Below are 21,889 nucleotides of genomic sequence, written 5' to 3' on the forward strand. Positions count from 1 at the left end.
GATACAAAGAACAGAGGAAGGATACCCACACATACCAGTATATATCACAAGATGTTAAAATATACAAATAACAAGCAATTAAACTCAGATTGAGCAGAGGGATGTATTCCCAGAGTGACTCATTATCTGTATTTGAACTGAAGAGGGCAGGTACCTGGTTTGGAAGGATGTTTTGTATAGTCAAAAACAAGAACATCACTGGATGGAGTCTTTGTTGCAATGATGCAAGGGTTCTGGGGCATATAACGTGCCCGGTTCACTTCTCCTTCATGGTTGATTTTGATTTCTATTTCAATTTTTCCACTAACTGAGCCAAAACCTCCAAATTCTGTAGATAAGAAATTGTAAATGAGGACAAAGTAAGAGCTTCGCTGTCACTTAAATTATGACACAAGCAAGGCTTTTTATCAGCAAACTAGAATACTGAAGTAATTTATACATGTGTTAGTAGTATAAAGTGTTTTCATATCTCTTATTTCATTTGATTTTTACCACAACCCTACATAGTAGGGAAAGGAACACAGGTAACATCCCCAAAAATTTTTGCCAAGAAAAAAAATTTGTGGAGTACCTACATTAATTTGTTCCCAGTGATAGGACTATGGCTGAAAATAATGCGAATTCTCATTTTTTTTCTGATTCCTAGACTCTTTCAGCCATACCAATTCTAGGTAATTATATAAATAATAAATCTTATCCTACTATCTAAGAATAAGGAACACTATCAATTCCACTTCAAAAGAAGATTCTCAATAAGCAGTTTTCAGATTTTTATTTTTTAAATTTATTTATTTATTCATGAGAGAGACACAGAGGCAGAGACATAGGCAGAGAGAGAAGCAGGCTCCAGGCAGGGAGCCCCATGTGGGACTTGATCCCTGGACCCTGGGATCACACCCTGAGCCAAAGGCAGACCCTCAACCACTGAGCCACCCAGGCATCAGACTCCTCACTAGGCCCAACACAGGGCCCCATAGGGCCCAATCCCAAGACCCCTGAGGATTAGGACCTGAGCCAAAACTAAGATTTGGATGCTCAACCCTCTATGTCACTCACATGCCCCCTAAGTTACTGCTTTAATGAATTTTAAAGTATACAGTGAGCCAGGTACTAAAGAGAACCCTTTACACCATTTATTTGAAGCTGAGGTTTGGAATAACCTTCCTGAAATAACATCACACTATTGTCTATTCCCTCTACCATTTATCTTAGTACAGTGAGGAAAAACAGAGCCACAACAGGTAGTTCCATTTTCCTTAACCTCCCACTTATACATGCCAACCATAATCCTTAGTTGAAATAAACCAGGCAGGCAAGGACTAGATAAAAACATTTATTCACATTTGACTACTGTATGCACTTAATTCTCCCAAGTACCATTATAAAATGTGTAACAATATAATTTGTGATTATGTAAATCTTGGCAAAGCAACATAAAACAAAGGTGGTTAATGATTAGTCGAATAATTACAGAAGGCAGCATGATAAGATATAAGAGTCGGACCTTGCCCTGATTGCCACTTATTAGAATTTTGTGATTTGGGGAAGGTCTTCAATTTCGGAGTCTCAAATATCTTTCTCTATTAAGGAAAGTTGGGACAGAAACTTGTAAATGAAAATGCTATCAACAGCACTGTTATACAAGTGTTACACTTCGAAGGACAAAAATCTTTTAAAAAAGCAAGGACATAGATGGGTAATATGGCTGGCAGATTAGTCAACTTTCTTTTTTTTTTTTTTTTTTTTGAATTTTTTATTTATTTATGATAGGCACACAGTGAGAGAGAGAGAGAGGCAGAGACACAGGCAGAGGGAGAAGCAGGCTCCATGCACCGGAAGCCCGACGTGGGATTCGATCCCGGGTCTCCAGGATCGTGCCCTGGGCCAAAGGCAGGCGCCAAACCGCTGCGCCACCCAGGGATCCCCAGATTAGTCAACTTTCAATTTCCAAGTAACTTTTAAAAGTTGAAATGCAAATGTTTCATACAGGCTAAATATCTAAAAACTCAAAATAGACTCTAAAGGAGAAAAAAAACCATTAAACAACTTTCCCCCAAAACTCTAGACTACAATCATCTACAATGTAAAAAAAATAAGACATAAGATAGGTGATTGCAAGGAACTTTCAGTCCAAACACAGAGAGATAAAATATAACTACAGATGACCGTGACAAAAAAGCCTGATATCCCAGTAACAAGGGAAGAGCAACAGCTGGCACTGAGCCCACAGAGCAAGGGTATTAATTACATAATGTGCAGTATCTTGGTATTGGATACACACTAAGCAGAGGGTCTCCCTAACTGCAGTTCAAATACAGTAATAAGTCAGTTTAGAGGATTCACAATGGAGTTTTATTGAAAATGAAGATTTATCTATTTAAAAATAATTAGGGGTTCCCAAGTTGAAGTTGATCTATGAAAAGCCAAATCTGAAATAGGAAAAACTGAGGTACTGGGGTGCCTGGGTATTGGCTCAGTTGGTTGTGCATCTGCCTTAGGCTAAGGTTGTGATCTCAGGGTCATGGTATTGAACCCGGCAGAGTCCCACGTGGGCCCTGCAGTGGCCCTCTACTGGACCCCCCCCCCCCCGGCACAGCAGGGAGTCTGTTTCTCCCTCTCTCTCCACCCCTCCTCCCTGCTTATACTCACTCTCAAGTACATAAAATCTTAAAAAAAAAAAAAAAAAAAAAAAAAAAAAAAAAAGAGGTATCAATGCACAATAAATTAATTAAATGACTATCAAGGTCCTGTTGTATTCCTATTTTGTTTGCTTCTCTCCTTATGAAAGTATTAAGAAAACTTGGGGGGGGGGGCTTGAGCTATAATGTCTTCAAAGTACCTAGCTTGACAAATTTTTACAAATGTATATATACATTAGGGGGACGCCTGGGTGGCTTAGCGGTTGAGCATCTGCCTTCAGTTCAGGGTGTGATCACAGGATCCGGGATCGAGTCCCACATTGGGCTCCCTTCAAGGAGCCTGCTTCTCCCTTTGCCTATGTCTCTGCCTCTCTCTCTGTCTTGCTCATGAATAAATAAATCTTTAAAACAAACGTATACACCAGGAAAACCAACACCCAGATCAAAATATAGAACATCTCCACTTTCTCAGAAGGTACTATCATGTCCTTCCCAACCAATACCTGCCCGCCACCAAAACTAGGTAACCAGCGCTGATTTTGTTTTCTTTAAAAGATTTTAATTTATTTGAGAGAAAGAGCAAGATAGCACAAGTGGGGTGAGGAGCAGAGGGAGAAGCAGACTCCCTGTTGAGCAGGGAGCCCAATGTGGGACTCGATCTCGGACCTCTGGGATCATGACTGACTGATCCACCCAGGTGCCTCCAGCATTGATTTAAAAAAAAAATTTTTTTTTAAAAAAGATTTTATTTATTCATGAGAGACACAGAGAGAGAGGCAGAGACCTAGGCAGAGGGAGGAGCAGGCTCTACACAGGAAGCCCAATATGGGACTCTATCCCAAGACTCCAGGATTGCGCCCTGAGCCAAAAGCAGATGCTTAACCACTGAGCCACCCAGGCATCCCACCAGCATTGATTTCTATCTCAAGGCCACTCTATGAGCCATAAACACCTTTTTACTAAAAAGAGTAAGCTCTAACAACAAATACTCAATTATCTCATGATTTAATAGGTTTATTTTATACAATTCAGACAAAAGACAGAAGAGTTTTAAAAAAATAGTCTCCAGAAAATTGCTAAAAATAAACTAGATATTGGAAGATCTCAGTAACAGAGTCATAAGTAAAATGTTACACCTAATCTATTTCACAAGGACTTAAAATGTGACTATAGCCAGGCTGACCCTAATATAAACACACAAATTCTTTTTAATGTCAAAACAGGACAAATTCAGTTTTTAGTTTTCACTTGGAAAGTTCAATGATCTTTTGAAGCTGCCATCAATTACCAAAAACCAAATGGAGTCAAGCAGATGGTAACTAATTATCTAGTTCAAATTAGAGTCCAGGACATTTTGAGAGCAAGACAAAACTAGCAAGCCATCTAACAACCACCCCAGAGACATTAGGCTGTTATCTACTTCTTTCATTGTTAAGACCATTCAGAAGAGATTAAGGCACCATTATCCAACGCTCTGAAGATGATGGGTGGGGGGAAGAGGAAGAGAAGTGAGTAAAAGGAAGAGAAAGAGAGAAATGGGAGATAAGCTATATAACCTCAGGGCAAATTAAGAAACTACTGAATATCAGTTTCCCTATGAGAATTAAATTGGGTGATAGTGGTACAAATAAATCACGCATTATTACTGGCATTTTAATTGTTCCTCTATAACTAGGCATTAAGGGGGATAAAGCAAAAATTGGTTAGATGCTGTTCAAAAAATTCAATTAGCAGAAAAAGAGGAGCATATATGTTAGGAAACACCACTCCCATCAACCAGGAAAGAAAACAATTTGCCAACAAATGATACTTTTTTTTTTTTTTTTTAAAGTAGGCTCCATGCCCAGCATGGAACCCAACATAGAGCTTGAACTCAACAACTCTGACATCAAGACCTGAGCTGAGGGCAGCCCGGGTGGCTCAACCATTTAGCGCTGCCTTCAGCCCAGGGCCTGATCCTGGAGATCCAGGATTGAGTCCCATGTCAGGCTTCCTGCACGGAGCCTGCTTCTCCCTCTGCCTGTGTCTCTTCCTCTGTCTCTCATGAATAAATAAAATCTTAAAAAAAAAAAAAAACAACAACAAAAAAAAACAAGACCTGAGCTGACATCAAGAGTCCTGCTTTAAGCTTAACGGACTAAGCCACTCAGGCACCCCCAGCAAACAGTGTTTTATTTTTTTATTTTAAAGATTTATTTACTTATGATATGTGTGTGTGTGTGTGTGTATATATATATATATATATATATATATATAGAGAGAGAGAGAGAGAGAGAGAGAGAGAGAGAGAGGGGGCAGAGACACAGGAGGAGGGAGAAGCAGGCTCCAGGCCAGGAGCCCGACGTGGGACTCGACCCCGGGTCTCCAGGATTGCGCCCTGGGCCAAAGGCAGGTGCCAAACCGCTGAGCCACCCAGGGATCCCCACAAACAGTGTTTTAAAACAATTGCTAACCACTTGTAGGATTGGGAATTTTTTCTGGAGGGCAACTTAGCAGTATTAATTTTACCTGAAAATGTTTTGCCCTTTGATCAGCATTCAACTTAGAGAAAATTATTCTAGAACAAAACTATGCAAGACAAATGATACAAGAACTGTTATTCTTTTCTTTTTCTTCTTCTTCTTCTTCTTTTTTTTTTTTTTTTTTAAAGATTTTACTTATTCGGGCAGCTCCAGTGGCTCAGCAGTTTAGCGCCGCCTTATGCCTGGGGTGAATCTGGGGACCTGGGATCGAGTCCCACGTCAGGCTGAATGAATAAATAAATGAATAATGAATAAATAAATAAAAATCTTAAAAAATTTTTTTACTTATTCATGAGAGACACAGGGAGAGGCAGAGACATAGGCAGAGGGAGAAGCTGGTTCCCTGTGGGAAACCTGATGCGGGACTTGATCTCAGGCCCTCGGGATCACAACCCGAGCCAAAGGCAGAGGCTCAACTACTGAGCCATCTAGGTGCCCCAAGAACTGTTTTTCAAGACAGAAAATTCGAAACCACTTAAATGTCAAAGAAGGGATGGTTAATTTTGACATAGTATACAACCATCAAAAGGAGATACATCTTAACACAAAAAGATGTCCAAGATTCATCAGGCCAGAAAAGCACTTCAATGCTATATCCCCAGTACCAAGAAAAAAAGCCTGGCGTACAATAAGTACTCAACATATATGCTGAATGAGTAAGCCAAAAAATGGTATAGACAGATAAATCATTCAAAAAACAATTTAACAGCGATACATATATATATATATATAGAGAGAGAGAGAGAGAGAGAATAAGCTTATAGCAGTGGCAGGGGGCCATAGTTTTCTATTTTTTTTTTTTTAAGATTTTTATTTATTTTTTTGAGAGAGATAGCAAGAAAAACCATGGGTAGGAGGTAGGGAGGTGAGAGAGAAAAGCAGGCTCCCCACTGAGCAGGGAGCTGGATGTGGGGCTTGATGCCAGGTCCCTGGGATCACGAACTGAGCCTGACAGATGCTTAATTGACTGAGCCCCTATTTGTTTCGATTAAAAAAAAAAAAAAAAAAAAAAAAAAAACCTTAGGGGATCCCTGGGTGGCTCAGTGGTTTACCACCTGCCTTTGGCCCAGGGCACGATCCTGGATTCCTGGGATTGAGTCCCGCGTCGGGCTCCCGGCATGGAGCCTGCTTCTCCCTCTGCCTGTGTCTCTGCCTCTCTCTCTTTCTGTCTATCATGAATAAATACATAAAATCTTAAAAAAAAAAAAAAAAAACAACTTATTACCAGAGTATTTGCTTTGTCACTAAATAACCAAAAATCCTATTTATCTTCATTTAATAGAAAGGAAATTGACGCTCAGAGAGGTTAAATGATTTATCCAAAACCACACAGAGAGTGGCGTAACAGGCTATCAAACCTAAGTCTTTGGATCCTTAAGTTCAGGGTCCCTGCCCTACACTAATGCTCACCCAGAGAATAACTTCCCAATAATTTTATCACACAGTTAGGTGACACAAAATCATGTCTGTGGACCTTTATCTTTAGAACTTACTAACTACTTTGCATTCTGTATTACCCTAAGGCAAATATGGAGTGATCAAAAGATTAACTGTATACATAATCCTGGCAAGTAACAGGAGCTCAAAAGAACTTAGATAAAAGAATGGGGGATGCCTGGGTGGCTAGCAGTTGAGTGTCTGTCTTTGGCTCAGGGCATGATCCCAGGGTCCTGGGATTGAGTCCCACATTGGACTCCCTGCATGGAGCCTGCTTCTCCCTCTGCCTATCTCTCTGTGTCTCTGAACAACAACAAATAGGTAATTCACCCATTTCTACCTCTATTAAGAGAGAAAGAGTTAAATATTTCATCAATAGTTAAGCCCTTAAGGTTATCTCCTAAAAATAGGATATAATTAAATGGCTCATTTAATTTTTATATACATACTATGCACCACGTTTAAGTCATTTCTACCACTTCAAAATGGAAAGGGTAATTTAAACCCAGTGTTTCTCAATCTTTTTCTCCCTCTAAAAAACTTTATAAGATATCATTTCTGACAGTCTTGATGAAATTTTAATACTACAGATATCCTGTGTATACACATTATCTGTGCTTTATACATTTATTATTTTTTTTAAAGATTTTATTTATTCATGAGAGATCAGAGAGAGAGAAGCAGAGACATAGGCAGAGAGAGAAGCAGGTTCCATGCAGGGAGCCCAATATGGGACTTGATCCTGGGACTCCAGGATCACGCACTGGACCGAAGGCAGACACCAAACCCGTGAACCACCCAGGGATTCCCTGCACTTTATACATTTAAGGACTTTCACACCCTGGGCTGAAGGCAGGCACCAAACCGCTGAGCCACCCAGGGATTCCCACATTTTTTTTTTTTTTAATTTTTATTTATTCATGATAGTCACAGATAGAGAGAGAGAAAGAGGCAGAGACACAGGCAGAGGGAGAAGCAGGCTCCATGCACCGGGAGCCCTGATGTGGGATTCGATCCCGGGTCTCCAGAATCGCGCCCTGGGCCAAAGGCAGGCGCCAAACTGCTGCGCCACCCAGGGATCCCCGGATTCCCACATTTAAAGACTTGTTCTCATACATCCCCCTCTCCAAGAACCAATTTTAACCCCCCATAGGGGCAATTATCTCCCATGCTGAGAAAGAATGCATGCATGCACAGCAATAATAAATGGTGGACTTTGGGGGCACCTGGCTGGCTCAGTTGGTAGAGAACATGACTCTTCATCTTGGGGTTGCAAGTTCAAGCCCTATGTTGGGTACAGAGATTACTCAGAAATAAAATCTTAAAAATAAACAAAAATAAAGGGGCACCTGGCTGGCTCAGTCAGAAGAGCACATGACTCTTGATCTCAGGGTTGAGTTCAAGCCATACATTGGGTGTAGAGATTACATAAATAAAACTTAAAAAAAAAAAAAGAAAAGAAAAGAAAAGAAAGGAACAAATGGTGGATTTTGTCTTCTTTCAATTCTAGAAACTACCCTCCCCCCCAATTTAGGAGAGGAAGGTTTCTAGAAAAGACATAGAACCAAGTATGCTTTAACTATGTCTTCTGACATCTCAGTTTGCACCTGTATTACAAACTCGGGTTTTCCAGAGCTCAAAATATTACTACTAACTTAACAAACTAATTTATCAAACTTTACGCCCTTTTCAAGTAAATTCAAAGATATGAAAGATACTACCCATACATCATTCCTTCTTTCACTTTTAAGATTCCTACCTCCTTTCTCACTGTCGTAGTGTGAAGCATCAAACTGAGCATCATCGTTAGGGAGCTGCACACTGGCTATCACAAGATGGTTTTGTTCATCCGACGTGTGTGTTCCCAGGACAAGTCGATGAATGCTGAAGTCTTTCCCTTCTGGTCTGTAATAGCAGTATATGATCACTATTCAAATTATTAACACTAAGAGAGACAATGAGGTCAGTGATACACATGTATGGAAAAAGCACTATTACAACCAGGTTTCGAGAAGAAAATCTTATTAGAGGAAAGAAAATAATGTCAGGTAAACTAAATGTTCAAATATTTACTGAGTGCCTAATCAGTGGACAAACTGCACCAAATACTATGAAGTACAAAAATGATTAAGACGTGATTCATGCACTCAAAAAACCGGGGCAATTAGATAGTCATGTCCATAAATAACAAAAATATAAGCCAATAAATACATTAAAGGTACACAAGATGGGAATTTAGATAAGAAAGATTACTTCTGGAATTAAGGAAGCATCCGTGAAAGAGGCAGATGTCAAAATGAGATATAAAACCCAGAAGAGACAAGGGCTCTGGAAGAGAATTCCAAGGAAAGGGAATTGAGAAAGGGTAGGCTCACAAAATGTCAGATACCTAAGTACTTTACAAACTACGTATCACTTAAAGATGAATATATTTGAGGTTTATGAAAATGAGGCAACCTGCCTAAATAAGATCACATAACTACTAAGACTGACACCTCAATCTGACTTTGGATGTGGGAAATGAAGTCAGAGAGAAGGCTAAAAAATAGATTCTAGTATACTGAATGCCATCTTAAGGCATTCACAACTCTACTGTAGGGAAAACAAACAATCATGGAAAATTTCTAAGGGATCTAGCACCATCTGAATTACCACAGAAGAATTAACCCAACAGTGTAAAGCAGAGGTTCTTCAAGTGTGGTATCAGGACCGACAGCATTAGCATCATCTAGGAACTTCAGCTAGAAAGGCAAATTAAATTTTCAGATTCATCCCAGACATAATAAATTAGGAACTTGGGATTCGGGGTACAATGATCCACCTTATAATCCCTCCAGCTGATTATGATTCATGTTCAAGTTTAAGAACCTCTGTTCTAGGGGATCCCTGGGTGGCTCAGAGGTTTAGTGCCTGCCTTCGGTCTAGGGTGTGATCCTGGAGTCCCGGGATTGAGTCCCACATCAGGTTCCCTGCATGGAGCCTGCTTCTCCCTCTGCCTGTGTCTCTGCCTCTCTCTCTCAGTCTGTCTCTCATGAATTAAAACAAAACAAAACAAAACAAAACAAAAAACAAAAAAAACCTCTGTTCTAGAAATGATATTACCCAAATAGAATTCACTGGAGTTATCTATGCACTGTCAAGTGGAAAAAAGAGAAAAACTTAGGAAACATCAAACCAAAGTCAAGTATGATAAAGAGAAATAGGAATGATAGGCGAAAGCTAGGGCGGGACCTCTATGCAAAGAATATACTCAGTTTGGAACATGTGATGTTGGGGAAAACAGATACTCCAAAGAAGATACCAGTAGGCAGCTGTAAATTCAGGAAAAGCTCAGAGGTTGGGTCTAGAGATAACCAATAGGAATTCCTCTGTACAGAGGCAATATACATCTATATCCTACATAGAAAAATAGAGGAAAGAGAGCCATCAATGTAAAACTGAGAATGCCTGCATTTAGAAGGTTAAACAAAGAACCAGAGGAAATGAGCAAAGAAGGTTATAGAATTGTAATTGTATTTTTTTAAAAAAAGATATGAATACCACTACCGTCACTACCACAGACAAAAATTTAAACACTTGACATTAGGTATGCTTGTTTCTAAATAATCTTCATCTTAGAAAAAACAAATTAAAGAAATGTCTGGGTGGCTCAGTTGGTTAAGGGTCTGCCTTTGGCTCAGGTCATGATCTCAGGGTCCTGGGATGGATCCTCTCCCTGCTAAGCGGGGCGTCCGCTTCTCCCTCTCCCTCTGCCCCTTCCCCCTGTTCGTGCAAATGAAATGAGCTCTCTCTCTCACAAACAAATAAATAAAAGTCTTTATAAAAAAATTAGTATCGTTGGGGTGCCTGGGTGGCTCAGTTGGTTAAGCATCCAACTGGTGATTTCTGCTCAGATCATTACCTCATGGGTCATGGGATTCAGCCTTGCATGGGGCTTCACACTCAACAGGAATCTCCCCCTCAAAATAAAAAAATAAATCTTCATTATGTATAAGGTACAAAAAACAGAAGATAAAGAACAGGAATTTGGACCAAGGTCAAACCCTGCAAAAAGGTTTATTTACCTAGTTCCACTAAATGAGAAAACTACTAAGATAGATTTCAACGTTGGCGAATTTAGTTAATTCACTGCTTTCTAGGTTGAGATCATTACAGAATTATATAGGAAGATTTTTAAAAATACTGGCTCCCAAATGACTTAGTAGGTGGCCAATATATTTGGGATCCACTGATCCAGTATGATATAGCTCATGACCATGGAATCATCATTCAACTATTTTTCATCAAATACGCTGCCATCAGTTTCTTTTTTTAAAAGATTTTATTTATTCATAAGAGACACAGAGGCAGAGACACAGAGGGAGAAGCAGGCTCCCCTTAGGGAGCCCAATGCAGGACTCAATCCTGGATCTCGCCCTGAGCCAAAGGCAGACGCTCAACCACTGAGCTTCCCAGGCATCCCTGCCACCAGTTTCTTTCTTTCTTTCCCTTTTTTTTTTAAGAGTAATTTTTTTTGAGGATTTATTTATTTATGATAGACAGAGGGGGAGAGGGGCGCAGAGACACAGGAGGAGGGAGAAGCAGGCTCCATGCCAGGAGCCCGACGTGGGACTTGATCCTGGGACTCCAGGGTCGCGCCCTGGGCCAAAGGCAGGTGTTAAACCGCTGAGCCACCCAGGGATCCCCCCTGCCACCAGTTTCTAAATGATTTGACTATCACTGAGAACTCCTGACAGAAATGACTCCACTTAACCTGAACTCAAATAAAATAAATATATTTTCTTAAAAAAAAGAAAGAGTGCAAGTGAGTGCAAGCCCAAGGGAGTAGAGTGTGTGGGGAGGGGTAGAAGAAGTCTTCTGTACAGAGTGACAGGCTCGATCTCCTGACCCTGAGACCACCACCTGAGCTGAAACCAAGAGTCAGCCACTTAACAGACTGCCACCCAGGCTCCTCGAGCTCAAGCAATTCTGATGACCCATAGGTGAACATGGATCATGATAAAGCTTCCAACTCTACTTCTTCATTTTTTAATGCCACTGTGAAGGTAGCAACCTGTTTAAGTAATTAATAAAATTTCTATTACTTGTTGAGCTGAAACATAGCCTAATAACCATATTTTGAACTCGAAAGAGATGAATTTCGAAGGAATTTAGTTATTCAGCACACAATATAATTTTTAAATGTTACTCTGAATGGTGAAGCAATTTTATAAAAGAAAACCCATTATTCCAACAGGCACTTTGGTCTTGATAAACCTTTAATTATTTAAATTCACCTTCATCTTTGCATTGTCACTTTCTCCTGGAAGCCTTTCATGATACCCTAAGTTGAGGTGATTTTTCCTTCCCTTGATCATTTTAACTGTGCTACTCTTATGATACTTTTTACTGTAATACAGTAGAAAACCCCCATCCATGGTTTCAGTTACCCACAGTCAACCACGATGCCCTCCAGAAGTAGATGATCTCCCTTCTGATTTATCAGGTAAATAAGTAGCTTAATACTTCATCACAATGCCCATGTCATTCACCTCACTTCATCACACAGGCATTTTCTCAACAATATTACTTGAAGGGTGATTACAGTGAAACATTTTGACAGCAAGAGATCACACTCAGCTTTTATTATGGTATGTTGTTATAACCATTGTTTTATTAGCAATAATCGTGCCTCGGATAAACCTCATTGGCTACGATACTGCCCCCTGCACAAAGCTATATAACCATTGTTCTATTAATCTTTTACCGTTTCTAATTTATAAATTAAGCTTTATCACAATTATGTATGTTCAGAAACATAACAGAGTTCAGTACCATCCGTGGTTTCAGACACCCACTGGGGATCTTTGGCCATACTCCCTACAAATAAGGGGGGTGGTAATCTACCATACTATATACACAAGAAATCAAGGCAGGGAAGGTGTCCATCTAAACTTGTACACCCTAATTTATAGCACCTAGCAGACTAAACAAATGGAAAGTAAATTAAGTACTATTAAGCTTACCTTCTTAGAGGTAAGCTTGTCACATTTAAGACCTTCCCTACATGTGATTTCTCTCTCACTATGCATAATTCCCTTATATAAAACCCCCAAACCACCCCATCTTCAGTTCTTAGTTCTAAATATCCTAAGTATCTCTGTAAAACTGCTTTTAGCATAGGTTACTGTAATTATTAGTTTACATGGGCCTCAATTACACTTGTGCTCCTTGAAGGCAGGTACCATGTCATATACCTCTTTATATTAACCAGCTACTACCTACAATTCAAATATTTTGCTGAAAGAACTGAAATCATAGCTTTTTTTGAAAACTGACACATTTTACATTATTTTCCAACTGTAATTATAACAGGCTATTCAATTCGTTATCAGGAAAAGAAAACAAGTTTTCTCTTATCAGGTACATTGCAAAACTATTTTTACATTTTGTATTATTTTTTGGCCTAGGAAAAAAACATCACCCATAGGTTATCATTACGTGCCCTCTTCGGGTGACTGGGGGAAGACACGGAAAAATCAACGTGAGAAATCAACGCTGAGGAGGACACAAGATAACGTTCAAGAGATTCACATCACCTGGTTACATCTGGAAGCCACTGTGCAGTTAGGCTAGGCCACTCCAGAGCATGGGTCATCACCAAATCGTAAAGAAAAGGGGTGTTCTTTTTCCATATTTTGTACTCTTCGTTGATCACACGTTCCTCTACTGCGTCATCAAAGGCTGCTAAAAAGTTAAAAAACAAATTAAGTTAGCGAACACAAATGGAAACCGAGCCAACGCTTCCAAAGCTACCGGCACTGCTTATTAAGTCAAGATTCTGAAATGGAGCAGATATGTCTAAATGTCCCCGAGGCGGAGCGACCTGCACCCCTCCCCGCCTCGCGGGCCCGCAATTACTCTCGGGCTAGCGGGGCGCGTCACTCCCGTTAGCTGTTCGGGCGCCGGCGCCGGGCCTCGGGAGCACGCTCGCGTTCCCGCTGAATCGACGGAACCCGCGCGGAGGCCCGCGCACCGGCCCCCGGGGTAGGGAGCAGCGCACGCAGAACGCGAGAGGCGGGCAGGCCGACAGCGAGCGCGGGGAGGGCCCAAACACCCGCCGGGGCCCCCCCACCAGCTCCACACCGCGGCCACCGGCCTCCGTGTCGGAGGAACTGGCGCGCCGTTAGCCCGCCCGCGGGGCGATTTCTCCTCACGCCTTCGATGGTGGGGACAGCACTCAAGAGTCGGGCTTGCCTTCACTGCTAGGCCCTGTCGAGGCCGCGGCGCCAGCCCGGCACCCCCCGCCCTCCCGGGGCGGCCCTTACCTTCCTTGTCGGCCATGGCGGGCAGGCGAGCCGGGGGGATCCCGGGGTCGAGCGCTGCGGGAGGGGCGGGGAGGCTACAGGCGCTCGCTCTGCGCGCGCGGCCTCTATTGTTTCCTGCTGCCCCTGCGTGAGGGCCTACTCGCGCACCTTCGCGCCAACACCGGCCAATCGCAGCGTCCCGAACGGCGGGGTGGGCGGGGAAGCCGCGTTTGCAGCCTATCCAGACGCGCAGAGTCGCTTTCTGCGGTGCCGAGGTGCGCGCCCCTCCCCTGCCCCGACACGGCCGGGAGCCGACTTCCTACGATTGCGCGCGCGCGGACCCGGTGGGAGTGCGCGCGTCGGGTCACGTGAGAGGTTTAGTCCGCACTCTCCAGGGGGCAGCCATTTTCTTAAAAGCTGTGCAGCTCCCGACACTTTAAAAGTACTCAGATGAGAAATCTAGGGTGGCTTCGGGTGTAGTTATCGACTCTGTGAGGTAAAAAGAAAAGGCTTCTCACCACCCAGACAAGCGGGTATTTAGTTCTAAAGTGTCTCCCTCCTCCCACGTCCTCCAGTGTGTATGTTTCCTTTGTTCTTAGAACGGATGAAGAAACGCAGAAATAGGGCCGAAGCCTATTAAAGATGTGCTTCCGGCAGCGAGTCCTAGGACAGAAGTGTTAACCATATAAAGTCTATCTGCGAGAATGGGGTCCTGGTGCTTTAAGGGCGCGTGCCAAGGGGCGGAGTCTAGAGCGGAAGTTGTAAATCAGGGCTGAAGTCCAGCTAATGAAGGGCGGAAGTAGAGTGTCCAGTGCGGCAATTATGGCGCAGGAAGAGGAAGATATTCGAGATTACAATTTGACTGAAGAGCAGAAGGCGATCAAGGCCAAGTATCCTCCAGCCATTCGGAAGTACGAGTGTGAGTAGATGGCTCACTTCTCTCATGCCCTTTCGCCTTGCCCAGGTCTTCCGGTCTCGCCTTCCGCTTTGCCCCTGAGGTGCTTCAGCCGGGAGTGCTGAAGGGAACAGCCACCTGGCCTGAGAGTCAGAAAACTGGGCTGCCACTTTTATGGTTCCTTGAATTCTTTCTACATTTACCTAGTCCCATTACCTCGTGGGAATTTTACCAGTGTCTTCATTCTAAAGATAAACGTATTTTCAAGCATTTGCCGGGTGGTCGCCCGTATGTGTTTCCCAACAGTGGGGTGGTTAGAGTATCATTAGGTTAGAGGACTTAGCTGAGTAGGGGACATGTAATTTGGTGTTTTACCTGGATCGTGCTTTTAGTAAAAAGACCTGGTTTGGGGATGCCTGGGTGGCTCAGCGGTTGGGCGTCTGCCTTCAACCCAGGGCGTGATCCCGGGATTCGGGATTAAGCCCCGCCTCCGGCTCCTGCGAGGAGTCGCTTCTCTTCTGTGTCTCTCGTGAAGAAATAAATAAAATCTTTAAAAAAAAAAAAAAAAAAAAAAAGACCTGGTTTTGCCATGAACAGCTTCATAACTTGTGGCAAGTTATATAATCTCTCATGGCACCATAGTTCCTTAACTGGGGAGTAAATGAGATAATAGTAAACACAAAAGTATAGTACATATTCTGATCTTCTATTTAAACATTTAGCTATCATCCCTAAAGATTGCTATGGTTTGCGGAGCACAAATCTGACTTCTATTTTTCTACTCTAAAATCTTATTAATTTTCCATTGTTCTCTGTAGTTTATTTACTATGGCATACTAGGTTATGAATGAACCCTTTTATTTTTCTCATAAAAGCAAATTTTTAAAAAGATTTTATTTGGAACAGAAAGAGCACGTGGATGGGGAGAAGAGAATGGGGGAGGGGTAGATGGAGAGGGAGAAGCAGACTCCCCACTGAGCAGGAAGGCCTAGGCAAGCATGAGAGGACCCCTAGATCATGACTTGAGCCAAAGGCAGATGCCCCTTAACAACAATTTTTTAAAATTATTTTTATTTTTTAAAATTTTTTAAAGATTTATTTATTTATTTATGATGGACATAGAGAGAGAGAGAGAGAGGCAGAGATACAGGAGGAGGGAGAAGCAGGCTCCATGCCGGGAGCCTGACGCGGGACTCGATCCCGGGACTCCAGGATTGCGCCCTGGGCCAAAGGCAGGCGCCAAACCGCTGAGCCACCCAGGGATCCCCTAAAAATTATTTTTAATAAGGCTTGTATCTGATATATCTGAATAAAAAAGTACAACAGGTGGGATCCCTGTTCCGCATTCATTGTTTTGCACACGTACAGGTGTATCTATAAATTTACAGAAGTTAAACTGCTTTGTCAAAGGATATGTGCATTGTTAATCTTTTTTTTTTAAGATTTTATTTATTTATTCATAGAGACACAGAGAGAGAATGAGAGGCAGCAGAGACACAGGCAGAGGGAGAAGCAGGCTCCATGCAGAGAGCCTGACTTGGGACTCGATCCAGGGTCTCCAGGATCACACCCTGGGCTGCAGGCGGCGCTAAACCGCTGCGCCACCAGGGCTGCCCTGCATTGTTAATCTTAGCAGTTATTGCTAAATTGATCTCCAATGAGGTTGTGCCAGTTTATACTCTGACTAGCATTGTATGAGTGTGCCTCTTTCCGCACATTTCTACCTATTTGCTGCATAACCATACTTTTGGGTCTCTTCCCTTTTTTTTTTTTTAAGATTTATTTATTTACTTATTTATGATAGACATAGAGAAAGAGAGAGAGAGGCAGAGATACAGGAGGAGGGAGAAGCAGGCTCCATGCCAGGAGCCCGACATGGGACTCGATCCCGGAACTCCAGGATCACGCTCTGGGCCAAAGGCAGGCACTAAACCGCTGAACCACCCAGGGATCCCCTTTTGGGTCTCTTCCAATTTAAATATCTTGTCATATTAGTTGCTTTCTTTTTATTATAAGTGAGGTTGAACATATTTCCGTATGTGTGGAGCTATTTGTATGTGCCCTTCTAGGATGTGTATGTTCATATTCTTAACCCATTTTTCTGTTGGGTTTTTTGTTTTGTTTTTTACTTTGTAGAAATTTAGTTTTACATAGTGAAATTTATTAACCCTTTAAAGGCTTCTGGGAATTTATACTTAGGAAGGCGTTGCCCACTCTGATATAAAATAACTCTCCTGTTTTCTTGTAGTACATTTGGAAAAGAAGAGGTTTTTTTTTGCTTTTTTTTTTTTTTTTTAAGATTTTATTTATTTATTCATGATAGTCACACAGAGAGAGACAGAGAGGCAGAGACACAGGCAGAGGGAGAAGCAGGCTCCATGCTGGGAGCCCGACGTGGGATTCGATCCCGGGTCTCCAGGATCGCGCCCCGGGCCAAAGGCAGGCGCCAAACCGCTGCGCCACCCAGGGATCCCTTTTTTTTTTTTTTTTTAAGTAAGCTCTACACCCACTGTGGAGCTTGAACCCACCGTCCCAAGATCAAGCGTTCCACACTCCGCCAACTGAGCCAGCCAGGAGCCCCCCATTATTAGCCTGACTTTCAACATCATAGATAAGCTTTGCCTGCTTTTGTACATTATAAAAATGGAATTAATACAGTATGCCTGCATGCCTTCCTTTCCCTTCCTTTTTTTCTTTGTTCTTTCCTCCCTGTAGGCTCCATACCCAGTGTGGGACTGGAACTCCTAACCCAGAGATCAAGAGGCGTATGCTCTACTGATTGAGCCAGGCAGGCACCTCTAGCATGTCCTTTGTGTTTGGCTTTTTCTTGCTCCTATTTGTGAGAACTATATTTTTGTTGATAGTTTTAGATTGTTCTTATTTCTAATATTTTTTTGATGTTTTAATCTTGAATACATCAGGATTGGAGTAGGGTAGAAATTAAGTATCTGATTTAATTATTTTCCAGATGATTTACCAGATTTTTTAAAAATTTTTACATTTTTTTCTTTTTTTTTACATTTTTTTTTCTTACCAGATGTTCTGACTTCATTTCTTCAGCAGTCTGTCTTTTCCCCTGTGATTGAAATGTGATGCCTTTAATCAAATACAGAATTTCCCTACCTATATTTAGGTCTGTAGCTGGACTTAACTGTTCTGTTCCTTTATTCTACTTCTCTTTTTGTGTACTTTTAATTATTGGGGCTTTATTCTATATTTTAATATCTTGTAGGACATTCTCCCCTCACTACTTGCCTCTTTCTTGCCATTTTTCCCCCCCTTTTTTTTTTTTTTTTTGAGAGAGAGAGAGAGAGTGGGAGTGGGGAGGGGCAGAGGGAGAGAATCTTCAGTAGGCTGCATGCCCAGGGTAGAGCCTGACTTGGGCTCGATCCCATGTCCTGAGATCATGACCTGAAATCGACAGGGACTACCCCACCACCAGCACCACCACCACTTTTCCTGCCACTCTAGCTTTTTTTTTTCCTGTATGTAGATAAATACCAGCTATATATAAATATATACAAAACTAGGGGGATAGTATGATGACTTCCATGGACACATCACTGAGCTTCAACCATGAAGAATTTGAGCTTACATAGCATCTTGACAGGAACAGTCATTTTATAGTAAAATGACAAGACAAAATAAAAGCACTTTGTACTTGTAGGGTAGCCAGTTGTGGGAAGATCAATATATGGAGGAACTAATGGAAGATGAGGGTTAGTTAGGAAACTTTATTTTTTTTTTAAAGATTTTATTTATTTATTCATGAGAGACAGAGAGAGAGAGAGGCAGAGGGAGAAACAGGCTTCATGCAGGGAGCCCGACATGGGACTCGATCCCAGAACTCCAGGACCACACCCTGGACTGAAGGCGGCACCAAACCTCTGAGCCACCGGGGCTGCCCAGGAAACTTTATTATGTAAATTCCACCTGACTCCTGGTGGATAAGGGTTTAGAGTTTTCGCTGGTGATTAATTTCTGTCCTTCCTGATGGGCAGTCCTTTACAAATTTATGTTTTAGGAATAGAGTGGGGAAGATAGGAAGCTTTACTTATATCTTCTCTCACTTGTCTTCAGCTCAAAATAATCTTTATGCGAGAGTGACATATATTTGACCACTTTTCACCTCCTTTCCTATTTATTTATTTATTTTTAATTAGGCTCCACACTGGGCCCTACATTGGGTGTGGAGAGTACTTAAATAAAAATTAGAAAAAATAAAACACTACAGATTAAAAAATTACTGTTGGTATTTTTTTCATTCTTATCAATTATGAATTTAAAGAGAATTAAAGCTTTAATATTTATGTTTTTTTTTTTTCCAGGAATAAGGTATTCAAATCCCACTCGTGTATCCTGAGGTTATTTTTAAATATTTCATATATATATATTTTTTTGAGTAATCTTTATGCCCAGTGTGGGGCTCAAGCTCATGACCTTGAGATCAAGAGTTGCATGCTGTACTGAGCCAGATAGGCACCCCACATCTTTGTTGTTTCTGATGTAAGTGTAAAGGATTTTTTTTTTTTAAGATTTATTTATTTCAGAGAGAGCAAGCAGGGGGTAGGAGCAGAGGGAGAGAGAGAGAAACTCAGGCAGACTCCACATCGAGCACCAAGCCTGATGAGCTCAGTCCCATGACCTATGAGAACACAACCTGAGCCAAAACCAAGAGTAGGATGCTCAATTGATTGTGCCACCCAGGTCCTCAGCAAATAATCTTTTCTTCCATGATATCTATCAGCCCTGTTACTGACTATAATTGTGAAAGCTATTGAGTTGTGTAATTTTTTACACTGACTTTTTATGAAATTCTCTTTTTTTTATGAAATTCTCTTAGAGTTAGTATAATTTTCAGTAAATATTTTTAGGTAATCATCCCCAAATTTTTTTCCTTGCATACTTTGAATATTGTATACTCTACTGTATTATCATAATATTGTATTATAAAACGGTTTTCTTTCCTCCGGCACCACTTTTTTTTTTTTTAAGATTTTAGTATTAGAGAGCATAGCAGAGGAAAAGGGAGAGTGAGAATCTGGAGAGCATGGCCTGAGCTGAATGAAATCAAGACCCAGATATTGAACCAACTGAGCCATCCAGGTGCGCCCCCCTCCGACACCACTTCTAACATCAAATGTGTGGTTTTTCCACATCAAGCAGTTTTCCAGTTCTGTGACACCAAGTAGGTGTCCCATCAATTCAGTTCTGACACAGACTCCCTGGAATTAGCACATACCCCACCTGTTAAGGGCTCAGTTCCACAAGACTGCTCCCACTTCAGACACGAGCCCCAAATGGGGCACCCAGGCTACCTATACTTCTGCCTAGCCAGTTGCAGTTTCTGGCGGTCCCACACATCCCTCTCCAGCCCCCCTTGGGCTCAAGTTTAATAATTTCTAGAACAATTCACAGAACACAGGTAAAAGCTTTATTTAGGTTTATCCATTTATTATAGGGGGATGTAACCAAGGAACAATCAAATGAAGACTGTGCATTGGGCAGGGTATGGGGAGAGAGGCTTTTAGCTTCTGTACCCGCTCTGGACTTGTCATCCTCCTAGCACCTTGATGAGTCCACCAATGAGATGGTCTCCCAAGTCTCTTTAAGAGTCTATAGATCAGTTTTCTGCTCCACCCTCCACAGGCTGGACACACACCCATGGGTGGTGAGAGGGTGGAGCTAAAAGTTCCCATTCTTTAATCATGTGTTTGATCATGGTGACTGCCCTGTTCTAAGGCTACTGGGGAGCCCTACCCTGAGTAACCTTTAATAGCAGAGACTCAAAAAAAAAAAAAAAAATAGCAGAGACTCAGTGTGGACAGAAGAGGATAATTAATGAATAACAAGACACTCCTATCACTTAGGAAAATCCAAGGGTTTTAGGAGCTTTTCCAGAAACCAGGGACAAAGACCAAATATATATATTCTATTATACTACAAAAACATTCAGTAAATACAGCAATTAAGAATGAGAGAAGAAATAAAATTAAACTTTAATTTGTTGTACAGAAAAAAACTTTGCTCAAAAGTCCTGTTAATGTTTTTATATTTCATGATTATATCTATAAAGATATATTTATATGGGTTACATTAATCTGTTTCCTAATAATTGGATCTTAACATTCCAGGAGTAAATCCTACTTGGTCATACTGGATTCTACCTGCCAACATTTTGTACAGTCTTTGAATTTATTTAATATGAGATTAGTCTGTATTTTCTGCTGGTTTCATTTCTTTCCACAAACAGCCCCCAGACTTCCCCCCAGGCTTCTCTTGTAGTTGTTTTTCCTTTTAGACTCAGCATAGTTGTCATCTCACTTATTCATTCAGCAGTATGATTGAATACCTGTTGTGGGGACGCATGGGTGGTTCCATGTTTGAGCGTCTGCCTTTGGCTCAGGTCTTGATCCTGGTTCCTATATCAGGCTTCCCACACGGAGCCTACTTCTCCCTCTGCTTATATCTCTGCCTCTTTGTGTGTCTCATGAATAAATAAGTAAAATCTTTTTTTTTTTTTTAAGAACACCTGTTGTGTATTGGGCACTTAGCAGAAATTGGGAGCAAGGGAATGAACAGACAGATTGAGGTTACCCTTAGTCTCTTGGCTCTTACAGTGTTAAGTCTTGATTCCTTTGGGAATTCTTACCTGAACCCCTCAGTCCAACTTAAATTTATTTTATTTCCTGTTTTGTCCTATATTTTTCACTTCTCAAAGTGTGGTCTTTGGACCCCTGGGGTTTCCCAGATCTTTTCAGAGGATCTGTAATATCAAAACTACTTTCATAATAATACTGAGGTATTGGGCAGCTCGAGTGGCTCAGCAGTTTAGCGTCGCCTTCAGCCTAGGTCCTGATCCTGGAGACCCTGCTTCTCCCTCTGCCTGTGTCTTTGCCCCCTGCCCTCTCTCTCTGTGTGTCTCTCATGAGTAAAAATAAAAAAAAAATAAATAAATAAATAAATAAATAAATAAATAAATAAATAAATCTTAAAAAAAAATAATACTGAGGTATATGCTCTTTCTCTATGTTGACATTTGTGTCAATGGTGCAAAAGCACTGGTAGGGGAAAGAAAGCTGCTGTCCCCTTAGCACAGGTTGAGGTGGC

The 21,889-nt window shown here is 41.5% G+C and overlaps 2 protein-coding genes and 1 pseudogene across 12 annotated transcripts in view; 1 reads left to right on the forward strand and 2 right to left on the reverse strand.

Annotated features, from left to right (window-relative positions):
• Positions 1-14,066, reverse strand: part of RBBP4 (RB binding protein 4, chromatin remodeling factor) — a 22,543-nt gene extending 8,477 nt beyond the window's left edge. The window contains exons 1-4 of the mRNA XM_038531208.1: positions 13,906-14,066; positions 13,177-13,324; positions 8,358-8,503; positions 155-328 (exon numbers count right to left, since the gene is read on the reverse strand). Of these exons, the coding sequence (XP_038387136.1) occupies positions 155-328; positions 8,358-8,503; positions 13,177-13,324; positions 13,906-13,921 (484 nt within the window). The 5' untranslated portion in view covers positions 13,922-14,066. The remainder of the gene's footprint in view (positions 1-154; positions 329-8,357; positions 8,504-13,176; positions 13,325-13,905) is intronic.
• Positions 12,155-12,315, reverse strand: LOC119870590 (annotated as a pseudogene).
• ZBTB8OS (zinc finger and BTB domain containing 8 opposite strand) overlaps positions 14,045-21,889 on the forward strand; it is a 23,347-nt gene continuing 15,502 nt past the window's right edge. For 9 of the 11 annotated variants that reach the window (XM_038531209.1, XM_038531215.1, XM_038531214.1 and 6 more), the window contains exon 1: positions 14,220-14,803. In XM_038531209.1, the coding sequence (XP_038387137.1) occupies positions 14,671-14,803 (133 nt within the window). In that variant the 5' untranslated portion in view covers positions 14,220-14,670. Of the gene's footprint in view, positions 14,160-14,219; positions 14,804-21,889 lie in introns of those variants that run through there. The other 2 variants (XM_038531211.1, XM_038531210.1) reach the window with 2 other exon arrangements.

This window comes from Canis lupus, chromosome 2 (assembly GCF_011100685.1).
Source record: "Canis lupus familiaris isolate Mischka breed German Shepherd chromosome 2, alternate assembly UU_Cfam_GSD_1.0, whole genome shotgun sequence".
Lineage (NCBI taxonomy): Eukaryota > Metazoa > Chordata > Mammalia > Carnivora > Canidae > Canis > Canis lupus.